This window comes from Bidens hawaiensis, unplaced genomic scaffold (genome assembly GCF_021521415.1).
Source record: "Bidens hawaiensis isolate Kalapana, Puna unplaced genomic scaffold, B.hawaiensis_p1.1 tig00040661_1, whole genome shotgun sequence".
Lineage (NCBI taxonomy): Eukaryota > Viridiplantae > Streptophyta > Magnoliopsida > Asterales > Asteraceae > Bidens > Bidens hawaiensis.
In genome coordinates this window covers 41,190-61,259 of record NW_027497191.1, presented here as the reverse complement: position 1 = coordinate 61,259, position 20,070 = coordinate 41,190, and the positions used below count along the sequence as shown (strand labels likewise).

The 20,070-nt window shown below is 31.4% G+C and overlaps 1 protein-coding gene across 1 annotated transcript; it reads left to right on the top strand.

The window, feature by feature from the left end:
- Positions 1-12,048: 12,048 nt before the first annotated feature.
- LOC143592279 (uncharacterized) lies at positions 12,049-19,027 on the top strand. The gene is made up of 14 exons (XM_077072227.1): positions 12,049-12,559; positions 13,572-13,658; positions 13,792-13,895; positions 14,088-14,138; positions 14,242-14,413; positions 14,492-14,812; positions 15,179-15,382; positions 15,449-15,958; positions 16,218-16,427; positions 16,498-16,686; positions 16,762-16,934; positions 17,019-17,171; positions 17,352-17,433; positions 18,332-19,027. Exons 1-14 carry the CDS (start codon positions 12,101-12,103, stop codon positions 18,725-18,727), a joined length of 3,111 nt encoding a protein of 1,036 aa, XP_076928342.1. The 5' UTR covers positions 12,049-12,100; the 3' UTR covers positions 18,728-19,027.
- The last annotated feature ends 1,043 nt before the right edge of the window (positions 19,028-20,070 follow it).

Below are 20,070 nucleotides of genomic sequence, written 5' to 3'. Positions count from 1 at the left end.
GTTTATTTGAAGTTTTATATTTTTCTTTCCTCTCAAATATTCCGACTAATCTAGATCTAGATTTATATTAATCGTTTTCCGGTAAGTTTATATTTTATAAAAAATTTCCGATTGTTGATATACGGCAACATTATTTTTGCTTCCGGTTATTGTTTCCTCTAACATTTTATCTTTATTTTCATTGTTAACTGATTTTATTAAAATCAGTTTAGGTTGTAAATCAAAAACGGCGATGAAGCTAATATGTGGACGTATTTACGTTTTTCCGTTAAATTTTTCTGGTAAGTTTTTCCGTTTATTTGTTATACCTATAACAATGGATTTTTATATTTATTTGAAGTTTTATATTTTTCTTTCCTGTTTTTTTTGTTTTACATGTTGTTCTTCTAGGTTCTAAATAAAAAATCACCTTAATCCATGGAAAATATCATTATTTCGTTTTTCCGTTAAGACACATTTAAATTATTCGGTTATAAATTGTAATTATAATGTTCCATAATATCAATGTTATAACACAAATATGTTATTTTTCAAATTGGCCCAACTTTTTATTGTTTTTTTTTTTCAGTTCTAAAATTATGTCTAACTTATGTTATTTTTTTGTCCGATTTTTTTATTTTTTCTTTACTAAATACTAAGAATCATAAATTTTGTCCAATTTTTTATATTTTTCCGGCCAGTTTTGTTTCAGTACTGTTTAATGTTTTATTGGGTTATGATCTTTAATTTTTAATTTAATATTCCTGAAATATTAATTATGAAATTACTAATTTTTTATTAACATTTAGTAAATTATAAATATACTAAACTTACTAAACTAAATTATAATATTGATTTTTAAGATACATATTAAATTATAATATTCATCTTCTAAATAAAATTTATTATAGAATTTTATACAAATATTAATAGTGATAACTGATTCCATTATTAGTTGACTTTTTTACTATAATTTGAAATTCAAATTCAAATTATTACGTATTATATTTAAAGTTTTGACTAAAAAACTATAATTAAGAAAATAATTTATGTTTTTATATAATATTAAATAAAACTATATAATAGTATATAATCATAGATTCTAAATATACTTTGTTTTATGATCAATCTTTTACTTTTCCAAATATAATATATTTTAGAAGTTTCTAAAAATGTTAATCCTTTATTTTACACTAATCTTTTATTTTTCACTAATTTGAAATTCAAATATATTATAATGTTTGACTATAAAAACGATAATTAATGATAGAGTTTAATGTTTATATATTATTCTTATTATTATTATTTCATTTTTAAATTAAGCAACTTATTATTGTCTTTGTTAACTGATTTTGATTAACCTTAAATATAGTAAACAATTCTAAATATACATTTTCAATATAATTAATCGGTTATTTTAGGAAAAAAATATTTACAGTAAACCGATTTAATTATATTCAAACTTATGTTTAGAAAGTTTCTATACATAGTACGTTTACCAAAATGTATATTCTTCACATCCTACCATATAATTAGAACCCTTCACATAATCGTTTCATATTTTTCATAATCAAATTTTCTGCAACATTGTAAGCTTCTACCCTTTTAATAGCTTTTTTTATGTTTCAAATATTTTGGTTAACTATGATATTAATATTAATATTTAATTTTCTCATTTCAGGTTATGTCTCCAACTTGATATAGTTAATTTCATGGATTGGGGATTTGTTGATACGATTTTTATTTTGTTTAGTATTGATGTATATTCTTGTTATTATTCATGTATTTTTCACAATTTATGTAATTTATTTGATTTTTATATAATCAATCTTGTATTATTAGGTTAAAGTTCATTTATTATATTTTAATCATTTTGATTCATTTGAAATTTAGTATCACTGCCAATCATCAATGTCAACGCAATTGACATTTACATAATAACAAATTATATTTCAAAACTTTTTAGAGTTAAATATATATATATACACACACACTTATTTAGCAACCGATTTTATGATAAAAACATGAAAAATATTATTATTACCCCTTATATTTACTAATATGTTTTTGTAATTTTTCAGGTCTCGGACTTTATGCATGTTGAAGTATTCCTTATAGATTGCAATTTTTGGATGTTGATTTAATTAGATGCTTAATTTTTAATTAATGTGTGTTTTTTTCTCATGTTATAAGTTATAAAAAGGTTTTAACTTTTTATTTATCTTTGTTAGTGTTTGTGTGATTTTGTATTTGAACTTACATAACAATTTAATGTCTCATAATTTATGTAAAATTATTCTTTTTTATATAAATATGACATTTACATTTTACTAAATTTATAATATATACATTAACCTAAAATAATTTTAAGTTTAAGGTTAAACATCCATTATAATACAAATTAATGGTTACATAATGTTATTTGAAGTTAAAAATCCGTCATTAAAAATATTCCAATATCAAAAGACTATCAAGATTTTTTTAAAATTCCAATAAAATACCAATTAATGGTTACATGATTCTAATTGAATTTGAATTCAATATTATATTATAATAATATGTTAATTATGTCAAAACTATTGCTTAAAATAAAACCATTTGTTCCTTAATTTACGCATAATTTTGGGTATAATAGTTGTAAGATGAAGACCATTTAATAATGTCAAAATGGATGCTTAAAATAAAACTCGCATTAAAAGTTTATAAATCTCAAAATACTTTATAGGTTAATGTTTTTTGAATTATTCAAGATTGTATTAAAATATTTTAATTATGTCAAAAATCTTGCTTAAAATAAAACTCTTGGATCCTTGAATTATTCACGATACAAAAAGATAATATTGAATCCGTCATGATGTTCAACAACCTCTTTAAACATCAAATTCATGAGATTGGTCTTAGGAAGAATTCTCCTTGTCAACAAGAAACAAATCTCATAAATGTTTTACATGATTTCCTTTATGATCTTCAGCAAGAGATTTTACCTTATGAACATGTAAGTGGGTTGTTTTTTTACCCTTATCAAAACAAGGTTGTTATCTGGTTTAAGAATGAAGAGTATAAGAATTTTAAACCTAAACAACTATTGTCATGTGATGATTTGCTCATGTTGAGAGAGCTTGACCTATTGAAGTTATCTAATGCAAGAAAAGAAGTTGCACATCTTGAGTTGGAAGCGGAAGTGAGTTTGAAGGTGAAACGGTTAGAAGAATGTTGTAACTATGAAAGTGATTATGAAGATTTTCCAGACATTTTGGAGTCTGATGATGAACTTTAAGGTAAAATATAAATTCTTTAGATATTATTGTTAGATTTAACACAAGTAGTAGATGGTCAACACCTCTTTACACTTTCTAATAACTATAATTTGGAAGTTAAGATTTATTGGTTCCATATAACAACTTTAGTAATGTTTATATGTTACTAATTATTATACATGTTGTTTTGTGTGCTTTATATTTTATATAATCTGCTATTGTGTTGTAACAATTTTCGGGTGTGTTAGGAAAAGTGATTTTCTTTTGGTTGAAGTTTTCAAGATGTTGATGATGGTTTAATAGCAAAGAACATTATTAGTTATTTTGTTGATGTGTTTTGGTTGTTATGCTCTAATTAACTTCTTGTAATTTGAAAGTTTTAATATTAAGATAATGTAAATCTATTAATTTTTGGTTGGTATGGTGATGTGTTTAGTGCAGGGCCGGCCTAGGGGTGTGGCCGGGTAGTCGACAGCCACAGGCCCGACACCCCGTTAGGCCCGAAAAAAAATTTAAATTTTTTTTATGTATTTTTATAATAAAAAATAATGTATAATCAATATTTCAACATAATTTCATAACCAATAGCTTGGTCTAGTGGTAAAGAGGTATGACATCTAACTAAGAGGTTGTTGGTTCTAGTCTTAGTTGAAACATTTTTATGTTTATAATTATACATAAGTTTTTTTACACAACTCAAATCTTAACTAAGTAGTAAGTAAGCCCACTTAAAATTAAATTGTTTAAAACAAATTTTTTTTTAACCTAAGGCCCAAAAAAAATTTCGCCTTTGGCCCAAAAAAAATTTCATAATTTCGGAGCCGGCCCTGGTTTAGTGACAATGTAAATCTATCAAGTTTTAATAGTTAAAGAAATATATGTTTGTTTAAATTGATGTTTAAGTTGATTATGTTTAGTGATTTGTTATTCCACCCGCGTGTCACGCGGGCCTATACCCTAGTTATATAAGAAAAGAATATCATTAGTCAAATATTTTGATTCATAAATAGTATAAAAAAAACAAATGCATTAACATGTTTTTCATATAAAGTTTTTCGAGATACATCACAACCCTAAAGAAACTTGGTCCTACTGAAAAAGTGTGTACAAGTGTATCCGCATATGCTTGATTATATATGTTTGATTTACAAACAAAATATGATAAACTATCAAAAAGATGATCAGATGATTGTGATAAATGGACAACCCAATATAATCTAACAAAATAGTTATTCATGCTAAACTATGAAATACATATGATTATCCATAAATGGATACATATATTTATTTTACTTATATATTCTTTACAAGAAATAATGTACGTCAACTTTGCAAATAAGTTAGCTACACAAATAAGAAGTAATACATAGATCTCTAACACCGTTTCGTTTATAATATAAAAAGACAAAATATTACACAATTCATCAATTCTATCAACAAAGTAGACATATTCTACAAATGTATCAGTGCCCGGTTCTCAAAATTAGTCATAAGCGTAACATTTACATCAAATTTATTAAGTTTGTAAAGTCTCATAAATTTTTCCCCAATTTGAAAATTACATGGGAACCCTATGGGTTCAAAGATCCATTGATATAAGCAAATGTAACATAACCATCAATAAAAACACATATATAGTTATAGAAATTAGAAAATACTATTTAACATATTCAATATATTGTAAAAAATTTAAGACGTTAACCTAGATTTTCATAAAATCAACCAAAATCAAACATGCAAACAAATCGTAAACCTTAGACGTTTATTATCGAGTTTTGGAGAAATCATGAAAGTATTTACAGATAAATCGACATAACTAAGATTTGATGGAATAGCTTGAGATTATGTGATTGATTTTTGATTAGATAAAATTTCAAACTGTAATTTGATAGATGGAATTGCTTGAGATTATATGATACAATTAAGGGAGAAAATCAATTACATCATATATGATTTAGGGAGTCACGAAAAGTCAGCATGTGTGTTATAAATTATATGAAAATTAATATAATTTTTTTTTATAACAAAAGGTTTGTTACGGGATACCCATTTACCAATTTTGATATTTTTTAAAGAAAAAGTTTTAATGATTGAAAATAAAAACTTGCAAAATGGCACAAACACAAATATAGACATACATACTCTCTTTCATTACATGTGATTATATTTTTAATGCATGATGTATAAGTGTTTGTGCGATTTTCACAATTTTCTACTTCAAATTAGTTTTGAATTGGATACTTGTATATATAATATGATTAATTATAAATATTACTGTAATACTGAAATGATAAAAACAAAGCACTGATTCTTTAAGCCAAGTCCTTTAATCTTGTATTTTTAAATAATTATGATGATGATGATTCATGGAAGAATAATACACGCTCATGTGACTCATGTCCGGTAGAGATACTTCTATTCTTGGAGTTTCAAAAATTACAATAATTTTACCTTACAATGCTACACCATTATTATTAGTTAATAAATAATTAATTCATAAATGGAGGGACATATTTAAAGAAAGAGTCGATTACAAAATCATTTACCAATTTTGATTATCCTTTTAATTTAAAGAACTAAAAAAAGTTTTAATAATTGAACAAAATTTTGCCAAGTGTCACAAATATAGTATAATTAGATGCCAAGTGGCACAAATAGGCTTTTATTTATTATAATAGTAGATTTTGGCATCTTACCAGTAGAAATTTCAACACCGAACCCGTAGAAAACTCAAAATCTAAGTGATAAATAATAGGTCGTCCGTTCTTCGAAATTTTCCGTACCCGTAGGAAAAAATTCTGGCTACGCCACTCATGGTATCAATGAACATTCCATAATAATAATTTTATGTACAATGCAAAATTTATAGATTTATTTTTTCCAAGCCAACGAGCTTAGATTGATGTGAAATTGGGTTATAGAAAATATAAAAATCAGGGTTGTCTTTGAGATTTCAAATACCCTAAATGAAGACTGAAAAAAGGGTTTTATGTTTTTTTTTCTCAAATATCGACGATAATTGTGATGACAAATAACAAAAAAAAGTAACTGGAGCGATAAACTAATACAAGGTTCCAAGCCGTCGCTCGTCAATGTCGTTTTTTAGTTAATTTCAATCGTCGGTCACTTCTCATGGTTGATTAGTTTTTCTGTATTGTGAGTTACATGCTTAACCAGGCCTAAATCATTTAAGTTAAAATGCGAGCTTATTGAGTTATTTTATAGTCTAACTAGAGTTTTACCCGGCGCGTTGCGCCGGGCTAGTCGGTAAAACTCATGATGGTAAAACCCAAACATTGTCAGTCTTGGGCGTTGAGGCAGTAGTCGAAGCGAATTTGATTGTATATTTATTTTAGTTTCATTCTTAAACCAACTTCTCCCTCACAAAATTTAAACGGCCACAACTTTTGCGTATTATACCAACTTTAGTTAAACCATAAAAATGATCATTTTATTCGCTTTAATTTGATCACACCATAAAAACAAATTTTATTCTCTTTAATTTGAGTATCGTATTGTAATAGTTTTATGTGACTAACAATTTATGTATTCCCCGCCGCATCACACGAGTATTAGAGGATGGTTATATTAGAATTATATTTGATATCAAACATATATTAATAAGATATACTTTGTGATCTCATATTTTTTGTAATCATCCTCTAATAACGAGCACCTCTTTAGTTACATGGAAATATGTATCTCTAGTTCCCAAATACAAGAAGATAAACGTTTTAACTGTTAGAAAGTCGTAACAACCGGAACAATCTTATTAAGGAAAAAGAACATGCGATATACATGAATTATACAGAAGACAAGTTTTATTTTAGCAACAAAGGAGTTCCTTGTACCACAAGTAATTATGTGCATAGTGCATACATATATACATTTACTGAATGTAAAAACATATACTGGTCGGATCAGTTGGAACGGTGTTGTATCATATCACCGGTAGAAATGCGTATGGAAAACACCTTTTTTTCTTTTACTAGTCCATAACTTATATTATTGTTAAAAGGTTATAATAAGTTACATAATTTAACAATACTAATATTATTTTTACAAAAATATGATTAAGGTGAATGCAGTTTGTTGAATATATTTAACCGGTTTATTTATTGGTTTATCTTTTAAGATACTTAAAATTTATTAGACATGTGAGACGACACAAATTTGATAAAATAGTTTGAAAAAACTGCATATTAATACACAAAATCTTTAGTCGCTAATTATTCATGGCTTGCAAATTGTTCATACTTCATAGTAACCTTTGTAAAAGCTCATTTGTTATTCAGCTCAAAATACTTGCCCCGTATAAATATTTGAGCCGAATTCAAATCGACAGCTGTTTGATCAAGTAAATTCACATGCTTTATTTTAATTTCTTGTATATTAGCAATTTGATATTGTGTCTTTCGATTTAATTTGACACTTGTATAATTGTTTGCTCGAGTTGTTAAATTGTTATTGAGTCGACTATTCGGTTTGTCTAAATATGTGGTTTTAGTCAAATAGTTTCAAATTTGCGATTTTCGTTCATATGGTTTCATTTCACACCCGACTACACTAACCCCGTTAAGCCGTGTTGTCAAACCCATTAGCGCGACCATCACGTGAGGGACACTTTTGTCTTTTTTTCTCCCAAATAATCTACAGTCCTAATTCGTAAGCCCCCTCATGTGAGGGGTTGGCCGTTGGGGTGTATTTGGGGAAAAAAAGAACAAAATTGCCCCTAACGTGAAGTGGCACACTGATGAGTTTAACGATCAGACTTAACGATGTTAGTGGGGTCGGGTTTAATTACAAGTGAAATGAAAGCACATGGACGAAAATCACAAATTTAAAATTATTGGAATAAAACCGCATATTTAAACAAATCACATGAACGAAAACATACTTTACTCGTTATTTGACACTTATCCAAAGACCACATATTATATACTACCAACATACAAAACAACATAAAAATAAAAATAGTTAATTCGAGCGATGAGTTGGCTCAACGGCTCAAGTTGAATACGAGCTCAGTTTCTAGCGTGGGACTTGGCGATTACAAGCCGAGCGAACGTCTTTGTGACGAGACCGATGTGGCCATTCTAAAAATCGGTTACTTGATCGTAATTTGTGGTCCAATCAAGAAACGTCCACTATAAGTGATAAAATTCAATCTTGATAACATACCTTTTGTATACGTATCGGCCATATAATGCAATCACTTTGCCGACCACCCATTAAAACCATACATGTGCATACACCATTTTGGATTCATGTGGTTGAGATTATAACTTTTTAGAATATGTTGCGACACGGATGCTCATTAATTGAATGGTAGTAACATAAATAAATTTAAGTGGTAGTTAAAGATATGGACATTCGGCACAAACAAAACAAAAGCGTTTTTCTGTCAACCTTTTGAAACGGTTTAATATCCGAACTAAATTACTTTCCTTTTTTTTATTATATGGGAGTTGGTGCATTTTGAACCAATTTGACCCGAATATTTGAATAATATATTAACTTGAACTTCTTAGTTATTATATATTATCTATAAAATCCGAATTTAACCTGAATATCTGAATTGGGATAACCTGAAAACGCATTCAAATATTCAATAAACACCTGTATATGAATTCGACATGGCAACATGCGTTAAAAATTTGTATTTTTATGGTATCTTATTGCGCAATACAAGTGAAGAGAGAAAATAAGACATGATAACAAAAAGAGCAAATATGTACTCAGACTTTCAGAGTTTCTTATTTGATTATCATGTGTGATTTAGAAAACAAAAAAAAAAGGATATTTTGCAAGCACCAATATTTAAGAGAAAATAAATTTCCATTATTGTATTTGTCATACTTAAACAAACTTTTAAATAAAAAGAGTTGATAGTACTATTAGAATGTTGAAACAATCTCTTTAAAATTCCAAACTTAAGATGACATGATAGTGTGATACTATCTGGTGAGATCCATGGCCATGGGGCCATTACCCACAACATTTGTAAAGTATGTGGGGTGAAGTAGTATAAAGGCTAAGGTTGATATCATATCATGTGGTCCAATGCAATTATCAAACAAAATATGGAGTAATTCGTAAATGTTATAGAATATGGCCATCAAACATCACAAGGTGATATGGATAAACTCGGTTGTGATTGACAAGACAAAGTGAATGAATCCAAGATCCGGGTAATGGTTCAAATCTTGGTTTTTATTTCTATGGATATGAGAAGTGGAAATTGTAAAGTCTAAATTAACTATAGAAATAGCTTTAATTTATAACTGGAGTAGATGTTTCCATTTTCTATATCTAAAATGATGTTAAAAAGTTATTAGGGTAGACGTTATGAGAGTGGGGTGCGGGGAGCTACGGGATTGTCAGGAACATCAGCCTACCTCCCTTGGTACCGTTAGGCGTCAGGTGCCAAAGCCGCTCGTGTGACACTCCCTTAGATAATCTTGTGGCCATCAGCTATATATATGGTAAAATATCCATCCAACTTTAAAAAAGAATAAAATGTTATAAGCCATATATATATATATACACACACACACACACACACACACACAAATTCCAATCTTCAATATTTTTACGTCAATCTTTAAATATTTATTTTTCATGAATTTTAATCTAAAGTGTATGCCAACTTTTTTTTAACACTCATCATCTAGTTTATTACCATCATCAAGTTCCAATTACTCATCGTCTATTGATACGAATCTTCACACCTAACAATTCTCTCTGCAATTACACAAGCAATGTTAAATCAAAAGTTGAAGATGTTGCAAAGCCAATAATTCATGTACTTAGAGACTGTGAAGCTACACATACTTGGTCTTGTGCAAGATTACTTCGCTTAAATAGAATATTTGGTGATACTCGTTTATAATGAAGATCATTATATAATGTTATTCAATTTGACTGCAGTTTAACTACTATTTAAGATATATATTTAGTAAAGTCGACTAACTATTAATAGTTGGGTTTAATGGAAAGCTTACTTGGTTAGTATGTAATCAAATAAAAAGGTTAATTAAATTGTTTAGTTTATTTGAAAAAAAACAAATACAAAGCAAATATGGCAAGGAAGATGTTGAATGAAGTCGAGCATGAAATTGGCCCACCCACAAGAAGTGGGCCTCGGCCCAAAATGAAACCAAACTTCTTTACTAGTGTTTATTTTATACCACTCATCGAGTAAATGACTAATTGCAACTTCAGTACAAATTGTTTTCTGAAATGCTTACGTGCTTATCTCCATGAGAAGGTCACTAATTCATCATAAGAGGGTTGGCTCAACATTTTTGAAGGCTCAAAATGAACTTATATAATTGAGGTATTTTTAGACTCATTTAAGCGTCACAAAACGGATAGATCAAGTTTGGTAACGTGTCATAACGGGTTGAAGTATGGACTTGAGTCATTAATAAATATCATATTCTTAGTCAACTAATAAAAACATAAAATGTTGATAAGTACAAGTAATTTTAATGTATTGTGGCCAGATTGAAATGTTTTCAGCTATTTAACATGGTAACAAGGTGCTCCTTAATGACATATTTTTTATTTTTCTACCAAGCGACAACATACGATTATTGCAACATATTTAACTATCTATACATGAGCCATGCTATCACCTTTTGATATGTTGATAATGTTGAATAAGATGAATGATAATCAAGGTGAACTGTTTTATTTGGAATGACGTGAGGCATTATTAAACTGTGTACCTACGCGTATGACTCTCGCATCTAGAAACATAAACATGTCGAACACCAATCATGGCTTATGTAGAAATTTTTCGGAAACATCAAATCATCCTTTCGCTACTTGGAACTACTAAAGTGCATTTTTTTTCTCATGGGTGAACATACCGAGTTAAGTGGGTTTAATTCAATGCAAGAAATTCTAAAGTGCTTGCTAAAGCAACATGTGGGAAAAGAAAAATGGGTGACAATTCAATCGATAATGATGGTTTTCCTTTGGCTTACTTGGAAAACAAGGAATTAGAACATACGTTCGTTGTTGTTGGTTATAGCATGTTTTTTTTTTAATTTTCATTGTACTTTTTAGGCTTTTTGCGTGATGTTCTGTTTGTTTTTTTTAAATAAAACTTTCCACTTAAAAAATATAAAAAAATAATATAAATGAGTGAAAAAAAATCCACAACCATATGTGATTGGACGCAACTGGGCAAGTGAATAGAAGACTACCAGTAAACAAAAAAAAGTTAACTATTAACCGATGTATCGATGACCTGAAAACGATAAAAAAAAAACTTTAAAACCGGGAGATCTTAGTTCATTCATTTCACTCGTTCATTTCTTTAAAGGTGAAGTCCATATCCCATGGAGGTTATTTTCATTTAGTGAGATACACGACATTTTGCTATGTTGCATTCAGCTCCCGATTAACGTAAAAAAAATACCGTTTGTTTGTATTCATGAAAACCATATATCATGAGTTTACGTTTTTAAAAGTTTATTCAACTGGTTAAAAAGAAAATAAGTAACCATATGTAATTGATTACACTCACACTTATAAGTTATTACAAAACAATCACTAATTTTTTTCCTTAATTTAATCACATCTATCTATAACAAAATAAAATAAAATAAAAATATTAACATCAGATCTCATCACCGTCACTCTCGAAACACAACTCACATATACATACACACAGACTATATCTATATACCATCACTAACAGAATCATCATCCACTCTGTTTAATTAATCAATCCTTCATCCTCGCATTCACCATTATTATTATTATTATTATTATTATTATTATTATTATTATTATTATTATATCTTCCAATGCTAAAACCGAGTCAACTCAATTAACTCATTTCCAAAACCATGGGCCAAAACTCACCCGGTCCAGACGACACCGACGACTCCACCAGCTTACACCCAATCAGAGACCGATCTCGCTACAAACGAAACCCTAACCCTAATTCCAAACCTAATTCCAAACACGTACACAAAACATCCTCTGCATCCAGCTTATCCGATCGCCGTCGATCCAACGTTCAGAAAACCCGATCCGTGGCTCCACGGAAGGTGTGTTCGATCAGGGGAACGACGGTGTGGATACTGGTGGTGGTGTTTGTGTTTGCGTTGGCGTCGATGGTGTTGCAGAGCTCGGTTGGCTCGTTGGTGTTCCGGCAGGGTGGGAATGAGATTGGGAGGACGGTTCGGGAAGGGTTGAAGTTCGGGAGCTCGTTGAGGTTTGTTTCGGTCAGGGAGAGAGGGGTTGAGAGTGATCGGGTGAGGAGGAAGCCCGGCGTTGGAGTTCGGTCGCCTCGCCTTGCAATTGTGAGTTTTGATATGTTGATGTTTGTAAATACTATTGTGTTACCATTGGCATTGGCTGTTTAAAACTTTAAATACTAAATGATTAGTTAATATCTAGGGATTATTATTTGGGAAAATTACCAAAATAGACAAGTGGAATAAATTTCTTTACAAATATAGGCAAAAGACTAAAATAGACATAAGTGCATAACCAATAAGAGAGAGAGAGACATGATTCCTTTAGGCAGCTCTAGAGCCTAAGCACACTGCCCCAAACAACCTTGCAATATGTTTAGGCATCTTTGTAGCCTATATGCTTAGGCTGTGTGTCGTGGGTTAACTAGAAGGGTCTAGTTAAAACGCCACATCACTGCCTCGTAGACAGTGAAGTTTTAACTAGCTCATCCTTAACTACGCGTTGTGGTTTAACCTTGTTTTACTAATATTTAAATAAAATAAAATAAATATATGTGTGTGTGTGTATGTATGTGTGTGCTTGCATATGATTAGTGAGTTTGAAGTGGGCCCCACCTACCAAAAGGGGGCAGGGCGTTAATGGGATGACGCTGGAGGGGCAAAATGGGTTTGGCGCCGGAGTGATAATGGTGGTGTTGTGGTTTGGCGCTGGCTTTGGTGGGTGACTTGCGTTTTAGCGCTCCCACAACGGAGACTCTTAGGATCTCTGGAGAGTGGAGCCGAAGCACACTATCCATACAACCTTGTAATACGATGAGGCACCTTTGTAGCCTATACACTGATACTTAGACACCTTTGGAGCTTAAGCACACTGTCCCATACAACCTTGAAATACGCTGAGGCGCCTTTGTAGCCTAAGGCTATTTTTCTTTGCGTAGTTTTGTAAAAATTTAGTCCACTTGCCTATATTGGTAATTTTTCCGTATTATTTATTGTCATTATTGATATTAGTAGCTTCCATCTTGCTTTATGCATTCTGGTCCAGTGAACATATTTTATGCTCCAATGAGTAAATATATCCATGAACACTCAGGATCTCATATTTGATTATTTTAAGATCTTAGGAAACATGAAGAATGATCCATCTTCCTTGATGCTTCTTACTGTGATGAAGAATTTGCGTGGATTGGGTTATATGCTTCAGGTTATTTTCTAAAACTTCTGCACCTCTTATTTTCTGTCAAATATGGATGTAGAGTTTAGTGTCCTGTATGGAAGATTAAGTAATCTGATTCTAGATTGATAAGATTAGTGTTCTTAACCCTTCTTTTGTGCAGATATATGCTACAGAGGATATCAAAACACGACCAATCTGGGAGAAGACTATAGGCCAAGTTTCAGTCTTAAGTCCTGAAAATTATGGTCATATTGATTGGTCAATGTATGTTTTCTCTCTATTCCAATGGATTTATCAACGATTTAACAGTATGCTATGATTATTGCAGCTCACACAATCCCACAGCAAACTTTTGTAGTTTATTCGTGTTCTTATCTTTGCTTGAAATTTATCTCTTTATGTTGAAGAAAATATTAAATTAAATTAAATTAAATTATGTTATCTCTATTGCTGTAGATTTGATGGCATTGTTGTATACTCTCTAGAAGCACATGATGCTATTTTAAGGTAAGCTGTCATTAATATGAATCATTAAAATATTTCCTTATGGAATCACAATAAAAGCAGATCTTTGTTGTTTTTTTTATTTGTGAATCTTATATCTATGCAGCTTTATGCAGGAGCCCTTCTGCTCTGTTCAACTTATCTGGATAATTCAAGAAGACACTTTAGCAAACCGTCTTCCTTTATATGAAGAAATGAGATGGAAACCTTTAGTCTCATATTGGAAAAAGGTTTTTACACGGGCCGATGTTGTTGTGTTTTCTGATTATTCTTTACCGGTAACTTCCTACATTGATTGCCATTATTAATATAACACTCTTACTTTGTTTCTCAATTATGATTTATGCATGTGTCAGATGTTATATAGTGTGCTTGACACTGGAAACTTCTTTGTGATTCCTGGATCACCAGTAGATGTATGGGCAGCTGAAAGATACCAAAAAGCCAACTCAAAATCTCAACTGAGGATGAAATATGGTTTTCGTGAAGATGATATGCTGGTTTTGGTTGTTGGGAGTTCTTTCTTTTACAATGAGCTATCATGGGATTATGCTGTTGCAATGCATAACTTAGGACCTCTGTTGACCAGTTATGCAAGAAAAGGAGATGTTGGGCCATCATTTAAGTTTTTATTTGTTTGTGGGAACTCCAGTAGTGCCTATAATGATGCTTTACAGGTATACAATTCAATTGCCATATTTTTGTATTCTTCCATCTTTGTGATGTATAAGATCAACTTGCCATTAAAATCGCTTATTTTCATTATCAAGCTTTTGCAATCTAAGTACATTAGTAATAGAATTCTTGAGATGTGTGACATGATATATGTTGCATATATCATTCTATCAATCTTCTAATGTATGTGTACTCAGTGAAACTTGGATATCATCATCTTAACTATAATCCAGTATTTCTATCCAAAAAGCCGGTATTTTGAGTCTATAATGAATTGGCTCTGAAAATGGGTTGCATTATGATTCATTTTCTTTATCTTAAGTAAATTATTCAAAATGGAATTTTATATGATAATGATATTTTCACAGGATATTGCTGGTCATCTTGGTCTCCATCATGATTCTGTTCGACACTATGGTTTAGATGGTGACGTGGACGGAATGATATTAATATCTGATATTGTTCTATACGGTTCCTCTCAAGAGGAACAAAGCTTTCCTTCATTACTTACTAGAGCCATGACCCTTGGCGTCCCAGTAATAGCCCCTGATTATCCCATCATAACAAAATTTGTAAGTTAATATATTTTTAAAAATCATTTTTTTTATTCTTTTCTATAAAGATCTATCAATTCTCAGGTTGTAGATGGAGAAAATGGAATTGTGTTTTCAAAAGACAATCCTGATGAGTTGATGAAAGCTTTTTTGCTTCTGATATCAAAAGGAAAACTGTCAAATTATGCACGCACCATTGCTTCATCAGGGAAGCGTCTTGCTAAAAACATGCAGGCATCAGAATGCATTGCTGGTTATGTGAAGCTTCTAGATAATGTTCTAACACTTCCATCAGATTCCATTGTTCCAGGATTACTTTCTCCACTAGAACAGGTGGAATGGGAATGGGATTTATTCTTGGATGAAACAGATCAGCGGTTCAGTCATATGACAGATTTGAATTTGATGAAAGCCACAAGAAGCACAAGTGTTGTTTATGATATTGAGGAACATATGACCCCGTTACTGGCTTCAAGAACAATGTCTCAGAATGATTCTGAGATAATGGGAGACGATGCTCTAACTGAATTGGATTGGGATGGTTTACATGAAATAGATAGTTTGGAAGAAGTTGAGAGAATAGAGTTGGAAGAGGTATGATCTTTACAAGTGGTAATGTTGACGCGTTGACTTATGAATGGGTCAATATTAAAAGATTAGCTAAAAGGGTACGGGTCAAACATGCTGAAAGTTGTCCAAAGTCGAGTTTTTGCACATAAACATTTAACACTTAATAATCATGGATGCCATTCTGTTTTGTATCAAAGAAAATATAAAATTGTCTATTTTGACCCTTACTCAACCCATTTGTCCCATCCTTTTCTTTTTTGTCATCAATTATTATTTCATGTAGATCGAAGGGAGAACCGATAAAAGCTATGGCGTGTGGGAAGAATTATACCGTGATGCCAAACGAGCCGAAAAGTTAAAATATGAAGCGAATGAAAGAGATGAAGGAGAGCTAGAGAGAACTGGTCAACCGTTATGCATATATGAGGTTTACAATGGGGTCGGGGCTTGGCCTTTCTTGCATCATGGTTCTTTGTACCGTGGGTTAAGTCTTGTAAGTTAGTTCACAGTTCTCGTAGGCTTTTATTTATTTGGATAATTATTTAGTTTTGTATGTTTTTCAGTCTACAAAATCTAGAAGATTGAGCTCAGATGACGTGGATGCAGTCGGAAGGCTTTCTGTTTTAAACGAGTCTTACTACCGAGATATTATTCTTGAAATGGGTGGCATGTTTTCAATTGCAAATAAGGTGGATAATGTTCACAAGCGACCTTGGATTGGATTTCAATCATGGCGTGCTGCTGCAAGGAAGGTAGACATATAATTTGTGGGATTATAATATTTGCACATGTATATTCATGCATTAATTTGTTTATATTTGTTTCAGCTATCTTTGTCTTCAAAAGCTGAAAGAGTTCTAGAAGGAACAGTACAACAGAAACATAGAGGTGACGTGGTATATTTTTGGGCACGTGTAGACATGGATGGAGAACTTGCAGGGAGCGAACATGTTTCAACATTTTGGTCTCTGTGTGACATCTTAAATGCGGGAAATTGCAGGTTCATTTGAGAACCACAACAAACGTAATAATATTTTCTTTTTGTAATATTAGTATAAACTTTGCTTTTCTTTGTTGCATACAGAACGGCTTTTCAAGATGCTTTCCGTCAAATGTATGCATTGCCATCATACGTTGAAGCCCTTCCACCAATGCCAGAAGGTGGGGGCCACTGGTCTTCCTTGCACAGCTGGGCGATGCCAACACCTTCTTTTCTAGAATTCATGATGTTTTCCAGGTAATCTTTTTATCAAAATTACAACTTCACATCTTTTAAATCTTGTATGCATTTATGTTATATATAGAATCGTTAGATGGTACCTAAAAGTTGGAAAATTAAGAAACCAGTTACAAACAAATAGAATCCAAATAATATCGTGTACATGTCTCAGTGTTAAATCATTTGATTCTGTGACAGGATGTTTACTGATTCTCTGGACAGTTTGCACATGAATGCAAGTGCAACAAACGACTGCATGTTAGGATCTTCAGTCAGTGAGGTATAGTTAACAATTTTAGATATTCATTTTGGCTTTCTATGAGACTTGACATTAAAAAGTTGTACGGGTTTGACAATTTAGACCCAGAAAATGAATCAGTTTTCACCTCAAACGGGTTAAGCGGAATTTTTTTAGCTGAATATGGAACTGCTCAATTTAGTTAAAAGGTTTTCTGAAATGGTTTTTATTTGGTAAACTTCACCTAATAGTAATCAAGTTTGTCAAGTGTTCCACTAACGTCACTCAACTTTCATTTGGTGTTCCAATCCTGCATAGTTATTATTTATAAATGTTTACATTAAAAAAACTAAGTGAGGCAAATGAAACACATGAATCTTGGTAACCATTAACAATTTATTTCCAACTAACCCGAGTAAGAGGTAACACTGAAGAAAAAAGATTCACTAATATCATAATTGTTAAATTTAAGTCAAATTGGAATAAAATAGTTAATAAATAGTAACCAAGATTCACATACATTTTATTTGCCTCACTTAATACTTAATAGTAATTTTTTTTACATTTATAAAAAAATTTATAAAAAATTTACATTGGATTGGAACACCTAATGAAAGTTGAGTCACTGTAGAGGAACAAAATAAGCTTGTGGTTTATTGGACATTTGGAAAACGTGGTTACTATTGTGTAAATTTACCCCTTTTTTGCATTTATTCCATGATTAGGTTTATAATTGTAAACATATCGTGTTTATAATCATAAAACACATATAACTTTTTAAAAATGGACTAAAAACTGTTTTCCATACTAAAATTAAAGTCTTCTGTTTCAACGAGAACCCTCTGACTAAAACCCGTTTTTACTGGTTATACAACCTGACCGACCCGTTTTTGCGATTGGATTTCTATACTCATAATGGCTTTCGTTTTTATAAATACAGAAGCGACATTGCTATTGTCATCTATTGGAACTACTGGTCAACGTTTGGGCTTACCATAGTGGTCGAACCATGGTTTACATAGACCCAAATTCAGGGTCACTGGAAGAACAACACCCTATTGAACAACGCAAAGGGTTCATGTGGACCAAATATTTCAATGCCACTTTATTAAAGAGCATGGATGAAGATCTAGCCGAGGTGGCTGATGATGGTGACCTCCCATATGAAAGGTGGTTATGGCCTAGAACCGGGGAGGTGCATTGGCAAGGTGTATATGAAAGAGAAAGGGAAGAAAGATATAGGATTAAAATGGACAAGAAAAGAAAACAAAAGGATAAACTATTTGAAAGGTCAAACAAGGGTTACAATCAGAAGCCACTTGCCAGGGTAGATTAGTTATTTATGTTTTCGGTCTAGATTCTAACCATGATACGAATCCTAGTGAATTCGAACCGGCCTCGGTTTTGCTGAGAAGGGGGGTGCTACAAACCATATGGAGTGACTGATATTCTTTTTAGCCAATTAATTTTGTTATTTAGGTGAGAAGTTGGAAGTGTTACACTTGATGTATATACACTTGGCAGCAAATTTTTTGAACATTTTATAGACCGTTATTCTAAGTGGTAAATCAGTCACATAATTGTGTATAGGTATACAAACCTACAAACCGGCTAAAGCCCGAGGCTGGTCCTAGACACGGCTCTAGCCGAGGCTTATCCGAGACCTAGTCTGGAAAATCCGAAAGAACAACGTGAACTTATGTTTTGTCATAAAATTAACACATTTTAGATAAATTAAATTTTTATAGTGATGATGTTTATGTAATTTATCATATTTTAATTTGTTGTAGTTGTTAAAAGCATAAAACTATATAAAAATTAGAAAGGTAAAAAGAATAAAGAAAAAGAAATGTAGCTGATAATCTTAACGGGTGTCTCAACTAAATTAATGGGTATACTCGACACCTTAAGGGTATTGGATCGGGTATGTGACACAGTTTTATAATTAGGTGTGGGACATGGTTTGGTTATAGAAAAATAGTGTTTATTGTCTACAAGACTCACGCCTTTATAACAAGTAAATGTGTTCCGTATAAATTATACACACGAGATCATAATGGTTAATAAGCAAGTCAAGATCATGCTTATTCATATCTATTAGCTAATTACCATCGTAGAGATGTATAATAATACATGATAAAAATGAGTAATATGCAACATTAAACACATAAACGACACTAACTAGATCCCGAACCGGTGTACATTAACAAGTAACCTATGTCATTATTATAGAAATATTTTTTTTTCTTATTTATCATAAATTATTATATATTATAAATAAGAAATTTGGTGATGTTGTACCATGATTGGTTCACATGGCATACTTTGATTGGGCTGCATAAGTTATATAACTTTTGTTTTTTTTGCTTTATATTGATAATTAAATAATTAAATGGTTAGTCGTGTTGTCTCACCATCTGGGACCGACAACACTCGGGTTTTACCCACTCAACGCTGTAACACGCGGGACGACAAAGCTCCAGTTTTACTAACAACCGGGTTTTACCGGCATGTTTGTTTTAGTTCCGCTATCATAATGACGTAACTAAAACCACCGAATTCGCGTCGACTCACCACCGCATCGCCCACGACCGACAACGCTCGGGTTTTACCAGCAGCGTATGGGTTTTATCGATTCATCGCCCCAACGCCCGACACTGAAAACGGCCGGGTTTTACC